At 48.1% G+C, this 12,751-nt stretch overlaps 1 protein-coding gene across 1 annotated transcript in view; it reads right to left on the bottom strand.

The window, feature by feature from the left end:
• Nucleotides 1-3,300: 3,300 nt before the first annotated feature.
• Nucleotides 3,301-12,751, bottom strand: part of Slc36a2 (solute carrier family 36 member 2) — a 27,111-nt gene continuing 17,660 nt past the window's right edge. The window contains exons 6-10 of the mRNA XM_087910620.1: nt 12,351-12,569; nt 11,167-11,265; nt 9,102-9,268; nt 7,438-7,607; nt 3,301-4,355 (exon numbers count right to left, since the gene is read on the bottom strand). Of these exons, the coding sequence (XP_087766746.1) occupies nt 4,084-4,355; nt 7,438-7,607; nt 9,102-9,268; nt 11,167-11,265; nt 12,351-12,569 (927 nt within the window). The 3' untranslated portion in view covers nt 3,301-4,083. The remainder of the gene's footprint in view (nt 4,356-7,437; nt 7,608-9,101; nt 9,269-11,166; nt 11,266-12,350; nt 12,570-12,751) is intronic.

The following is a 12,751-nucleotide window of genomic DNA, read 5'->3' as shown; positions in this document are numbered from 1 at the left end:
TACTTCTGTCCGTTATTTGTGGTTTTAACAATGAGATCACCCAGGGAGCTCCTGCCTAGGGTGCCGTGAGCAGTGATTTTACAGCAAGATGGCAGGGAGAAAAAGTGAGTGAATTCTGAAGTTATTTTTTTATTCTTTTTTTCTTTTTGTAAAAAGATTTGTTTATTTGGGACATGCCACGGTGTGCTTAAGGTCAGCATAGCTTGTGGAGTCAGTTTTCTCCTTTCAGCATCCAAACGTGCAGCCAGGAGTTCAAACTCAGGTTGGAAGAATTAGCAGCAAGCACCTTTACCAGCTGAGCCATCTTGCTAACCCCTCTGGATACTATATTGTTGTTGCTGTTGTTGTTATTGTTAAATTTTGAGATAGGATCTCTAGTAGCCCTGCCTAGAACTTTCTCTCTCTCTCTCTCTCTCTCTCTCTCTCTCTCTCTCTCTCTCTCTCACACACACACACACACACACACACAGAGGGCTCCTGGCAGTTGCTGTGGCTTTAATAGGATGAACATGCTCCAGTGGACAGCCACACACGCATGAGTGTATGGGCGGCACAAATTGGACTCAGTGGGTAATTACAAAGGAAGAAGCAGCAAGGTTGGGAGGAAAGTGGGGAGTGAGGGTGGATCTGGAAGGGCTGGGGGAATGTGCTGCATAGTTTTATGTCAACTTGATACAGGCTAAAGCATCTGAGAGGAGGAAACCTCAATTAAAACGAAGTCTCCATAAAATTGGGCTGTAGGCAGGCCTGTAAAACATTTGCTTAATTAGTGATGGATGGGGGAGGACCCAACCCATTGTGAGTGAGGCCATCCCTGGGCCAGTAATCTTGGGTTCTTTAAGAAAGCAGACTGAACAAACCATGGAAAGCAAGCCAGCAAGCAGCACCCCTCCATGGTTTCTGCATCAGCCCCTCCCTCCAGGTTCCTGCCCTGTTTGAGTTCCTGTTCTGGCTTCCTTCAATGATGGAGTAGATGTGGAAATGCAAGCCAAGTGAACCCTTTCCTCCTCAACTTGCTTTTGGGTCATGGTGTTTCTTTGCAGCAATAAAAGCCCCAGCTAAGTCGTGGGGGTGAAAGGAGAATATGATCAAAATACATGGTATGCATGTGTGAAATTCTGAAGGAATTAATACAGATATTATATTGAAAATAGTCTGACAGGGTCACAAAAGCTCTGCTGCTTTTGCTTTGTCCCATTTTCACCATGGCAGCACCAGCTGGCAGTCCCATCAGCGGTGAAGAAGGCTTCCTCTTTCCTGTGGTTCTGGGTTAAGGAATCAGCACTTGCGCAGGTTGTACAAGGAGACAATAAACACTCAGCTAAGGGGCAGGGTCACAGGTCACAAATGCTGTGCTCAGGTTATAGGAAGGATGAGGGAGAAGGTGGTAGAAACCACACCCCAGAGTCAACAGTCTTCTCTGGAGTGTCCAAGTGCTGGCATGCGTCCCCTGCTCCCCAGACAGCCACCAACACCATGTGGCAATTTTGCTTTTGGAAAAGAGTTTATGGTACTAGTATATGTATGAGACCATCGTCTCACCATTGGTTGTCACCAAGCACATGGTTCACTGTGCATTCACAGGGCTGTTAATTCACAGAGACTTTTCAGATGAGTGGGCATGGCCGTGCATGGGGTGGTGGTGGTGGGGGGGACAGAGGCAACCTGATCTCTTTGAGTTTGAGGTCAGCCTGGTCTACACAGAAAGTTCCAAGCTAGCCAGAGTTAAGACCCTGTCTCCAAAACCAAATCTGGCGCACAGGGTAGTGAAATGGATCAGTAGGTAGAAATACTTGCCTCCAATTTTATGACCTGAGCTCGATCCCTGGGATTCATATGGAGAGAGACAAAATCAGATTCTCAAAGTTGCCCTCTGAGTTCACACACAGACAGACAACACACCCACAAACACACACACACATACGCACGCACATGCACAGACACACACACAGACACACAATATCTTTTTCTACTTCCTCTTTGACTTTCCACCTTCACTTTGTCCAAGGACCTTTCTTTAGGCCTGGCAGAGCAGCAGGAGCTACGACACTCAGTGCCTGGCTTACACCCCTATTGTCACTCTGTTGGTCCTCAGCAAACTGAGCCTGGTTCCCCAACCGAAAATGGCGATGTATACAGACCTCAGGAGCTGGTCTCACTCCAGGGACAAATGCCTGACAGAAGCAACTCAAGGAAGGAAGGGGTTTATTTTGACTCCCAGTTTGAGGACACAGTTCATCAAGGTGGGGACAGCGTGGTGGCAGGATCGTGGGGCACCTGGGCATATGCCACAATCAAGAAACACACACACACACAGACACACGTGCACACCATACACACAGAAGGAAAGAGAGAAAGAGACAGAGAGAGAGAGAGAGAGAGAGAGAGAGAGAGAGAGAGAGAGGAGGAGGAGGAGGAGGAGGAGGGAAAGAGAGAAAGAGACACAGAGAAAGAGCTAGGGGGCGGGAGGGAAAGAGAGAGAGAGAGAGAGAGAGAAGGAGAGAGAGGAATGCTCACACTTAATTTGTTTGTTTCTTTCTATTCAGTGCACAGCCCCGCCCCTGGGATGGAGCTGCCCATATCCAAGAGGGGTTTGTGCTTCTCTCGTCAATCCTCTCTGGAAACACACCTCGTCTGTGGGTGTGTCTTCAGGGTGATTACACACAATCTTCTGTACTCCTTGACTAAGGGGAGTTGAGTTGGGTGTGGTGAAACGTGTTAGTAATCCCAGGAGAGGGAGGCAGGAAGTTTAGGCATTCGAGGACAGCCTCCTGACAACCAAGAAAATTCTGCCCCAAAGGAGGAAGAGGAGGAGGAAGGCTTCTCTAGTCGAGATGGGGAAAAGTCACGTGTCCATTCTTGCTCACGTACAGGTCTGAGTAAAGAGATAGTACCTACAACTTGGAAATAGAGCTGTCACTCAGCTACGCTCACCGGTAGTTGAGACGATGTGGATAATTGCTAATGAGCCCTAGCTTGCATCCGTCCCTTACAACAGGGCTTCTTATTTTATGCATTCCAAGACTTAGCTATAGCCAGTTAGGTCTCAACAATAATATCAGGGGCCGGAGAGGTGACTCAAGGGTTAATGGCGCTTGCTGCTTTCGCAGAGGACCTGAGTTCGTTCACAACCACCTGTAACTCCAGGTCTAAGAGATCTGATATTCTTCTCTGGCCTTTGAGGACACATGCCCGCACACACACACACACGCACATGCACACACACACACACGCACACGCGCACACACACACACACACACACACCCCTAAAACAAATGAGCTTCACAGAGCAGAAAGAGATGGCAGTCTCAGGGTGGAAGCCCTCACCAAACATTTACTGTTGGTCAAAGCAAGTTACAAGGTCAAGACTCAAGGGGTGACATGTAGACCACCACTTGGTGGCTGGAGCTGCAACATTCCATCGTCACAGGGTACTTATAACACTTTTACCCAAACTATTATGTAAGAACCGCATATCATGTCTGGTGACCAGCAGGCAATCGAGAATGTTTATTGCAGTTGCAAGAATTCAGGCATAAAACCTCCAGTGCCGTCTGTGTCTGCTGCCTCCTGCCCTTGGCTCATCAGCTGGACCCTGATTTTTTTCTTATTCACCTGCTGGGTTTCTGAGGTGGGCTAAAACTTTAGTGGTTTAGAAAGTTCAGCGTCCTTCTCTGTAACACAGACGGTGCCTTTTTACCTGAGCATGGGACTCACCTCGGCTTTCTCTATCTTGATGCTGAGGTGAGCATCGTGTTTCCAGTCACTGACAGGAAAAGGATGTGACCTATTTACTAAATGAACAGGAAGAGTTTCTTCTACCAAAAGCTGGCCCTTGCTGCCCCCTAGTGGCTGCTCTTTGCATAGCTCCACTACTGACCAAAAAAATGAGAGCGGGATCTAAAAGCTTCCTTGGAAGAGTTCTCCACTGGGTGGAAAACTAGAGGATGACCAAGACCAAGGTTTGTCCTTTTTTTAAAAAATGACCAGCTGCACCTTGTGTCTGGTGAATTTTTCGTGTCTTGGACCAGAGAAAAGGCGAAGTGAAACCACATAAGTCACCGTGGGTGAGGGAAGGCTCTGTCACTGAATAAACATAGTGGAGTTGGAAACCTGGAGAGAGTTCCCGGACTCAATCAACTCATCCAGAGCTTGGTAGGTCCCCACCACGAAGCCCACGAAGCCTAGGATGCTAATGAGGGCATCCTTGGTGATGGTCAGGGGGCTCATGCCCTCCCCATAGTAGGTGGTCACCTCCAGCAGGGGCGGGATGATGAGGGCCAGGGCGCTGCTGCTCACAGAGCCCACCAGGGAGATGACCAGGTCCAGGCGTGGGATGAGGATGGCCAGCATGCCTATGGGAGGTGGAGGGGGACAGATGGAGAACCTCATCTTTAGCATCAACGCCTTTAAAGGTTGTCCCTGAAGTCACCTTTAAAAGAAACCAAACCTCCCACCGACATCCAGTCTTGCAAATAAAAGCTGAGGGCTGGGGATGTATCTCAGTTGGTAGAATGCCTGGCCAGCGTGCATGAAGCTCTGGTTCTATCCCCGACATCTATCCCCGGTTGCCATGGTGACACGCCCACAACCCCAGCATTTTGGAGGTGAAGGCTGGAGGATTAGGAGCTGGAGGTTTTCTTTGGCTACATAGTTTAGTTTGAGACCAACCTGTGCTGTACGAGATTTATAAAAAGGAAAGAAAGAAGTAAAGAAAAAGAGGCAGGGTGTGATGCTACATGCCTTTAGTTCCAGCACTTGGGAGGCAGAAACAGGTGAATCTGTGCATTCCAGGCCAGCCAGGGATACATATTGAGACCCCATAAAAGCAAACAACAACAGCAACAACAAACCAATGGGAGATGGCTCAGTGGGTATAGGCACCTGCTGCTAAGTCTGATGATCTGATTTTGATTCCCAGACACACACGGTAAAAGCTGTCCTCTGACCTAGACACATGTGTCAACACGCATATGCGAATGATACATAAATAAATGAGTGTAAAAAATTAAAAAGAAAGGAAAAAGTGGAGAGCTCCCAGTGCACCTGCTCTCATCTAGGGGGAGCCGTATAAATGGTTGCTGCATCTCATTCCTCTTGTTGAGATCAAGGGTGACAGGGTAAGACAGTGCAGAGGTTCCTCCACTGTTCTTGCTGAAGTTATTTCAGGTTTAATTAGAGTCTGATTTCCTTGGTGGAGAACCCAGCTCTATTCTAGGAACCTGAAGTCAAGATGCCCCAGCTGACTTAACTTAAGTTCCGTTAAACTACCTGCTTCTGTAACTCTCCTCTCCACTTCAACTCCGGAGCAAGACCCCAGAATGAGGATTTTGCCTTTAAAAGCCTCTTGCTCTAAGTATTCAGGGCTACATTGGGTCCCCGAATACCTCAGTATAGTCCCAGTGGACTAGAATCAAAGCTTTCAATCGGCTACTGTGTCCGAGTGGTCATCTTTGGTGGGTTCCCCATAACACTGTGTGTTCATATTGTTCGGTTGTAGGGGTTGCGGATTTTCTCTGCCCACTTAGGTTCTGTGTTTGGGGCTCTGAAGATGGAGATATTATCAAGAGAAAACACAATGTTCCTTTGTGAACTGAATCCAGGAGAGCCCAAGTGATGGCTCTGGACACGCAGATAACGAAGGAAGCAGGCTTGACTCATATACATGGGCTTCTAGCAGTACCCACCCTCCCCCAAAACCAAAGGAAATGGAAGGCAGGCCAGGTTCAAATGGTTCCTTGATTCCAGTATGACAATGGTTAGCCTCCTGCTGGGATGGCCTTGCAGACAGGTGTGGGCGTGTGTGTGTGTGTGTGTGTGTGTGTGTGTGTGTGTGTGCTTGAGAGAGAGAGAGAGAGAGAGAGAGAGGGAGAGAGAGAGAGAGAGAGCAGTGGTTGTGTTTCAGAACGCACTATCTAGTCAGTAAACTCGGTTTAGATCACACTTTTTACTCAACCTCTGTTCAAATGTCAATAGCTTCATACAATCTTCTGATTTACTATTTCATGTGTGTGTGTGTGTGTTTGTGTGTGCTGATTGCTCTCCCCATCAAATGATTTTTGTGCATATTTTCATTTTTTTATCCTTTGATAATTTCCTGTGGGTATATACGGAATGCTGGCCACACTCACCCCCACTACCCTCTCTTGTCCCCCTCCCACTTATCCCTGGCCTCTTTTTCTCAACAACCCCCCCTTTCATATCTTTTTAAAGACGACCCTGTGGATTTAATTAGGGTTGCCTGCCTGAGCATGGGTATCGTGCTTGTTTTAAATGTTGACCTAAATTTACACAAAATCCTCAGGGACAAACAGCACCCATTGTCTGAGCATTCTCCCTGGCTCCCGACCTTCTGTGTCGGCCTTGGAGGTGGGAGGTGCTGGCTTTCATGACCTGTTTATTTTTCTTTATTAATGTTATTTTTACCAAATGTAACTCCTTTTAATTATTGAGTATATGTATGTGGAGTGTATCTCAGCACATGTGTAGAAGTCTGAGGGCAACGTTTAGGAGTTGATGCTCTCCTCCTGCCATGTGACTTCTGGGGACTGAACTCAGGTTGTCAGGCTGGGCAGCAAATGTCCTTACCAATGGAGTCATCTCACTGGCCCGTTTACTGCTACTATTAACTATCTAGAAAGTAGCTCACATAAGTCGTGCTGGCTTCAAACTTGCTATATAGCCAAGGGTGGTCTTGAACTCCTAACCCTCCTGGCTCCACCTCTAGAGTGCTGGGATCACAGGCCTGCACCAACACACCCTCTTTATGAGGTACTGGGGAATGAATGAATGAATGAATGCTAGGCAAATACTCTATTAACTGGGCCACGCCCCCAGCTCCCAACACTCACCTGCTAGTTATGTGACAGTGTCCTACTTCACGAGCCTTCTCATAGGGACTGAATATAATATTATGAAATATAGCCAGGGAGGGTTTACCACAGTGCCTGGCACCCCCTCTGTGCCGTCACTGTATAATATACTGGCTATCAGCGAATCTGTCATTTGGCTGGGCATCAACATACTTGTCTAATTAGGGAACATGTAGGACTGGATTAAATGGAGGTTGGGGTGATGACTCTGTTAGTCAAGTGTCTACCCTGCAGGCACAAGGACCTGAGGTAGATCCTAGAACACAGGTTAAAAAGAATCCGATTTGGCGGGGTACACTTGTAACCCTAGCATTGGGGAGGCAGAGACAAGCCAAGCCGATCTCTGGAACTTGCTGGCTGGGTAGCCTAGCCTAACTGGAGAGTTCTAGGCCAATGAGAGGCCATATTTAAAAATAAAAGGTAGTAGTGCCTGAAAAATGTCACCTAAGCTGTCCTCTGCCTCTACATGGATGTACACGTATGACTGAACACACACACACACACACACACACACACACCCCTCAGGAAATGGTCAGGAGGCTCCCTGAGACTCTGTTCTACTCACAAGTGAGGCAGACCATGGCGAGACGGATGGACAGGTCCACGGGCAGTTTCCAGCGCTTTGACACCTGGGAGACAGCAAGGGGGACGACAATTTCTGCAGGGACGTAGAACTGCAGGGCGTAGGTACACAGGATGCCGACGACATACAGGAGCTTGACTGACTGGTACAGCCTGCAAAACACACAGCCGTGTTCTCCACGGCCTGACACTCCCGTACCTGGCCTCCTGGGGACAGCAGCCTCTGATTTCGGGACAGTCCCCTGGGTCTGTGTCTTCTCTGAAGATGAAGGTGTGGGGCCTTCTCGGAGTACAGAGGGGTCTCACCAGAGTGGACAGAACAGAGAAGCACCAGGGATCTGATGGCAGTAGAGGGAAGGGTCATGAAGATGCGAGGCAAGCAGCTCTGAGCGTGTGCACCCATGGTGCCTCCACAGGCCACTCTGTGACGTGTGGTCAGGTCAGGCCTGAGGACAGACAGGCTGACGCTAGATAGGTCTCCCAGGAAGATTCAACAGGAAAGTAGCTAGGGTCCTAAAGTCTGGGTCTAAAGTCCTTTGTGACTAGAGTCTATAGTAATTGTCCGTGCACCCCAAGTGCTCAGCATATCGGGAGCCCTCCACAAGTGCTCTGCCTGGTTTGGAGAACTGCCAAGTTCTTAATAAACGAGAGGGAAAGACATTATCTGTGGGGTTGTGTGGAGAGATGGAAGGAGAAGCAGGATCAGGGCGGGTTTGAAGCTGAGGGCAGGGAGGAACGGTGAGGCTTCAAGGGACCTGAACTCCTTCCTCTGTGTGTGTTTGTGTGGTGTGGTGTGCATGTGTGTGTTGTATGTGTGTACGTGTGTGTATTGTATGTGCACGCGCATGCATGTATTGTATGTGTGCATGTATGTGTAATGTATGTGTGCGCACATGCATGTGCGTTGCATTGTGCAGGTGTGTTGCACGTGCGCGTGTGTTGTATTTGTGCATGTGAGTGTGTATACCACCTGCATGTAGAGACCAGAGGTTGACATCAGATGCCTTCCTCAGTTACTTTGCACTTTATTTCTTGAGACAAGGTGTCTCACTGAATCTGGAGCTCACCAGTTCAGCCCAAGTTGGGCAGTGAACCTTGGGGGGGCTTCTGGTTCTACCTTCCCAGTGCTAGGATTATGGGCACGTGTCACATGCTGGCTTTTGGGGGAGTGTTGCAATCAGATTCAGGGTGCTCCTGCTTGTGTATCAATTCTCTTACCTGCTGAACCTTCTCCATGGCTCTGTCTCAAGTTTTCAATACTCCCTGACGTGTATGTGTGTGTGTGTGTGTGTGTGTGTGTGTGTGTGTGTTGGAGTGGCAGCAGAGACTTACTCATGAGCCTGGGAAGGGGAACAAGGTTCCGAACCACAGACGGAAGCCTTATGCTTTCTCCCAGCACTCCCTTCTCCTCCCCTGAGGTGACCAAGGACTCTGCCTCACTGCTGTCCTTTCCTCTTAGTTGTGTGGCCTTCGTGCTAAGATACCCTGCTGCCCCTCTGTAGCCCAGGTTCCAGTGCTGGCTCCACCTCTCCCAGTGGGAGTGTCTCTAGACCTGGGTCGCCCTGCTCTGGCAGGCAGAGCAGGAGCCACACATTTCTACACATCTCTCCATCTCTCCATCCTGACCACCCAGAGCCGTGAAGGTACCAGCAGTTGGGCAGGTTAAGAGTGATGCTGGCTTTGATGTCGTCTCCAAACCGCAGGTAGCCCAAGGTCCCGATGGCGATGTATAGGGTGGTGATGATTGACATCCCCAGAGACAGAATGGTTGGGAAGCGGCGGGCGTCCTTCATCTGGTTTTCCAGAGGGAGCACCTGCGGGAGCGTCACATTGGAACACATTGTGAGGAGCAGGGCAACAACAGCGATAGCAGTAGCAGCACCAACACAGCACAAGGAAGAGAAAATCTTGCTGCCTCTGACATGTTCATCAATGAGTCAAAGAAGGGACTTGAAAAGGTGTTTGTATGCCCTGGCTCTAGTCAGTATTAGTCATGATCAAAAGGTGGGAGACAGACAAATGTCTATCATTAGAAAATGAGTAAATAAAATGTGGTACAGCCACGCAATTGAATATTATACAGCCTTTAAAAAGAAGAAAATTCTGGGACTCAGCCATTAAGAACACTGGCTGCTCTCGGAGGGAACCCAGATTCATTTCCCAGCAGTTAGATCAGACATCTCACAACCACCTGTAACTCCAGCTCCATGTGATCTGACACCCTCTTCTGGCCTCTGTCAGACCTAGACATGCATGCAATGTGTGTGTGCATGTGTGTGTGTGTGTGTGTGTGTAAGCAAAACACTCATACACTTAGAATAAATATAAATAAATCTGTTTTAAAACTAAAGAAATTATGACAGTCATTGCAGTGTCTGTGAAGACCAGAAGAGGACAATGGATCTCCTGAAGCTGGAGTTACAAGCTGATGTGGGTGCTGGGAGCTGAATCTTGAATCCAAGAGCAGCCAGTGCTCTTAACTGCAGAGCCATCTTTGCGCTTCTGATTTAGGACAACAGCCATTTGAACAGGGGTGAGGAGATACCTCACTGTGATGCACCCAATGACAAACGAGAAGATGCAGATTCTCATATACTTGTTGGTCATTTGTAGTTTTTCTCAAAGAAGTCTCCACTTGAGTCATTCACCCATTTTGCAGCTGGATTACTTTGCTGTTGTTTGCCGGGTTTCTTATACATCCTGGGTGTCAGCCCTCATCCTGGGTGTCAGCCCTCATCCCGGGTGTCAGCCCTCTCAACCGAGAGCACAAGCCTCCCTTTCTGAAGGCTCTCTCTCCTCCGCTCCTCCCTTTGCTATGCAGATGCTCTTTAGTTAGAGAAGCCCCGTTTCTCAGTTTGCTTTTGTTCTCTATGCCTTTGGAGTCCTATCCAGAGAAATCATTCCCTGGGCCTACCGCTGTGTCTGACCATCCTGCACATCATTTTCTTCTAGAAGTTTGAGGGTTTCGAGTCTTCCATTACATTTATTTATTACTTGTTTGTTTCATGTGTGTGCAGAGATCAGAGGACAATCTGGTGGGCCCACAAAAAGCTGGGCATGGAGGCATATGTCTGCAATCCTGACACTCCTAAGGTGAGACGGGAGGCACAGCAGGAGAACGGGCAGAAAGCTCACAGGCCAGCTAGCCTGAAGGTCCGAGAGCAGCCAAAGCAATAAGAGAGACACCTCGAAAGGTGAAGGGAGAACTGAATCCTGGCTTCACAAAGTAGGTTTCTTTTGACAGGGTTCTTAAGACAGGGTTTCTCTGTAGCTTTGGAGCCTGTCCTGGAACTCGCTCTGTAGACCGGGCTGACCTCAAACTCACAGAGATCCTCCTAGCTTTGCTACTTGAGTTTTGGGACTAAAGGCGGTCACCACCACTGCCTGGTTATTTTTGTTGTTGTTGTTTTTGTTTTTTTTTGTTTTTTGACTAGTCTTGATTTTAAAAAGACTAGGAAACTCATATTGCTCAGAAGATAAACTTTGGATAAACACTGACAAACGTAATCTGCTGGTTGCTTCTCTGCCATAGCTTACTTTTCATCTGCTGGTGGAAACTGATCCAGATGAGACCAGAGACTGCTTTATTCCACGTGTAATTCCCACAGGCCTAACCCAATGGCCAAGAGCACATGGAAAGTCAGAACTCATAGCTCCGTCCCAGAAACTGGTTCACAGGTCCAGGCTAAGACCACCTTCATTCCAACCTTACCACGCCGATGCTTTCGAATGAGAAAATGGCTGTTCCAAAGAAGAGAGGGTAGGTCTTCCAGCTTGCTACCAGTGGCAGCTGGCTAGGGTCTGGAATTCCCTACAGGAGAGAGGAGAGAGAAATACAAGATTGTCACTCCATGCGCACACTTGAGCTCCTGCAAGCAAGAAGGACTCTGAGAGGAGAGCTGGATTTGAGAACACTGAATGTCAAAAAGTTCAGCAAACCTTTGGAATGAGGTAAACACGATAAATACTGACTTTAATATTGCACATTACCAATGAGTCACAGGACAAGAGCATGCAGGCATTGTTAAAGCATGGAAGGTCTGTGTCTCATGAAGAGAGCGGGTTTACCAGAAGTCTCTAAAAGCATACTGTATGCATCACAGATTAGTGACACCCAACAGCACCCAAGAACATCTATGAGTGGAGAGTGGGCATGAGTTTTAGAAGTTATTGTAATGTAGTTATAGAATATTCTAGGGAGCCCAACATAGTTAGTTGAATGTGAAAATCTGCTTTTCCCTTCCTGAGCTGTAGATTAAAGGGAAGAACAGAACAGGTGGAGTAAATACTGTGCTCAGCCTGTGGTCCAGAACGTTCAAAGAAACACAGGATTGTTTTTATGATCGAAGATTCCCGGAAAAGCCCCAACATAAAGAAGTAGCATACGTGTGCACAGGTGTGAATGCTCATGTGTGGATGAATGTGGAGGCCAAAGGTCAATGTCAAGGGTCTTCATTGGTTCCCTCTTCACTTTAATTTTTGAGTCAGGGTCTCTCATTAAACCCGGAGTCCATCGATCTGGCTAGACTGGTTGGTCAGGCAGCTTCGGGATTCTCCCATTACAGCACCCTGGCTCTTACACAATAGGTTCTGGGGGGTCTAAACTCAGGTCCTCATGCTTGTGGGGCAAATGGTTTCCTAATGGAGCTGTCTCCCCAACCCTGCAAGCACAGCTTTTTCAAAAATCCGGATTTGATATTAAAAACAGTCATTTGGAGACAGAGAAGGAATGAGAATAGCTAAAAAGATAAGCTGGTCCAAAGAGGGAACATTACAGCAAGATGGGTCCTAGGCTGAAGGGTGAGGAGCATACCCATCCTAGGACTTGGGACCTGATGGCTCATGGGAATACCAGTGCCCTGTCTCCTGGGAAGTCAGTGGATGCTATGCACCAACCTGGATGATGTACTGGGCGATGATGACCAGGCTGACCAACATGCTGATGTTGGCCAACATGGAGAAGATGGTAAGGACACGTAGGTTCCGAATGAAGACCAGAAGCCCCAGAATGGGCAGGAAGGCGAGCATGTAGAGTCGTGAGTCCATGGTGGGTGTCGGATCTATGGTCTCGTTGTGGTGGCAGCTGATGGTTGTGCCATTCACAGCTTCTACTACCTAAGGAGGAAATAGGAAAGCAAGAGGAGGAGGACATTTGACCATGTGGTGGACTCGGTGCTTTTCCCAGAATCAGACTCTTATAAAGAGTCAGAGGACCTAGGGCAAGTACAGGGCACTGACAACTTCCTTTAGGTTTTAATTTAAAAAGCATTTACATTCATTTATGTGTTTGTGTGTGC

Source organism: Myodes glareolus, chromosome 9 (genome assembly GCF_982192425.1).
Source record: "Myodes glareolus chromosome 9, mMyoGla1.1, whole genome shotgun sequence".
Taxonomy (NCBI): Eukaryota; Metazoa; Chordata; class Mammalia; order Rodentia; family Cricetidae; genus Myodes; species Myodes glareolus.
This window is presented reverse-complemented; position numbering and strand designations above follow the sequence as displayed.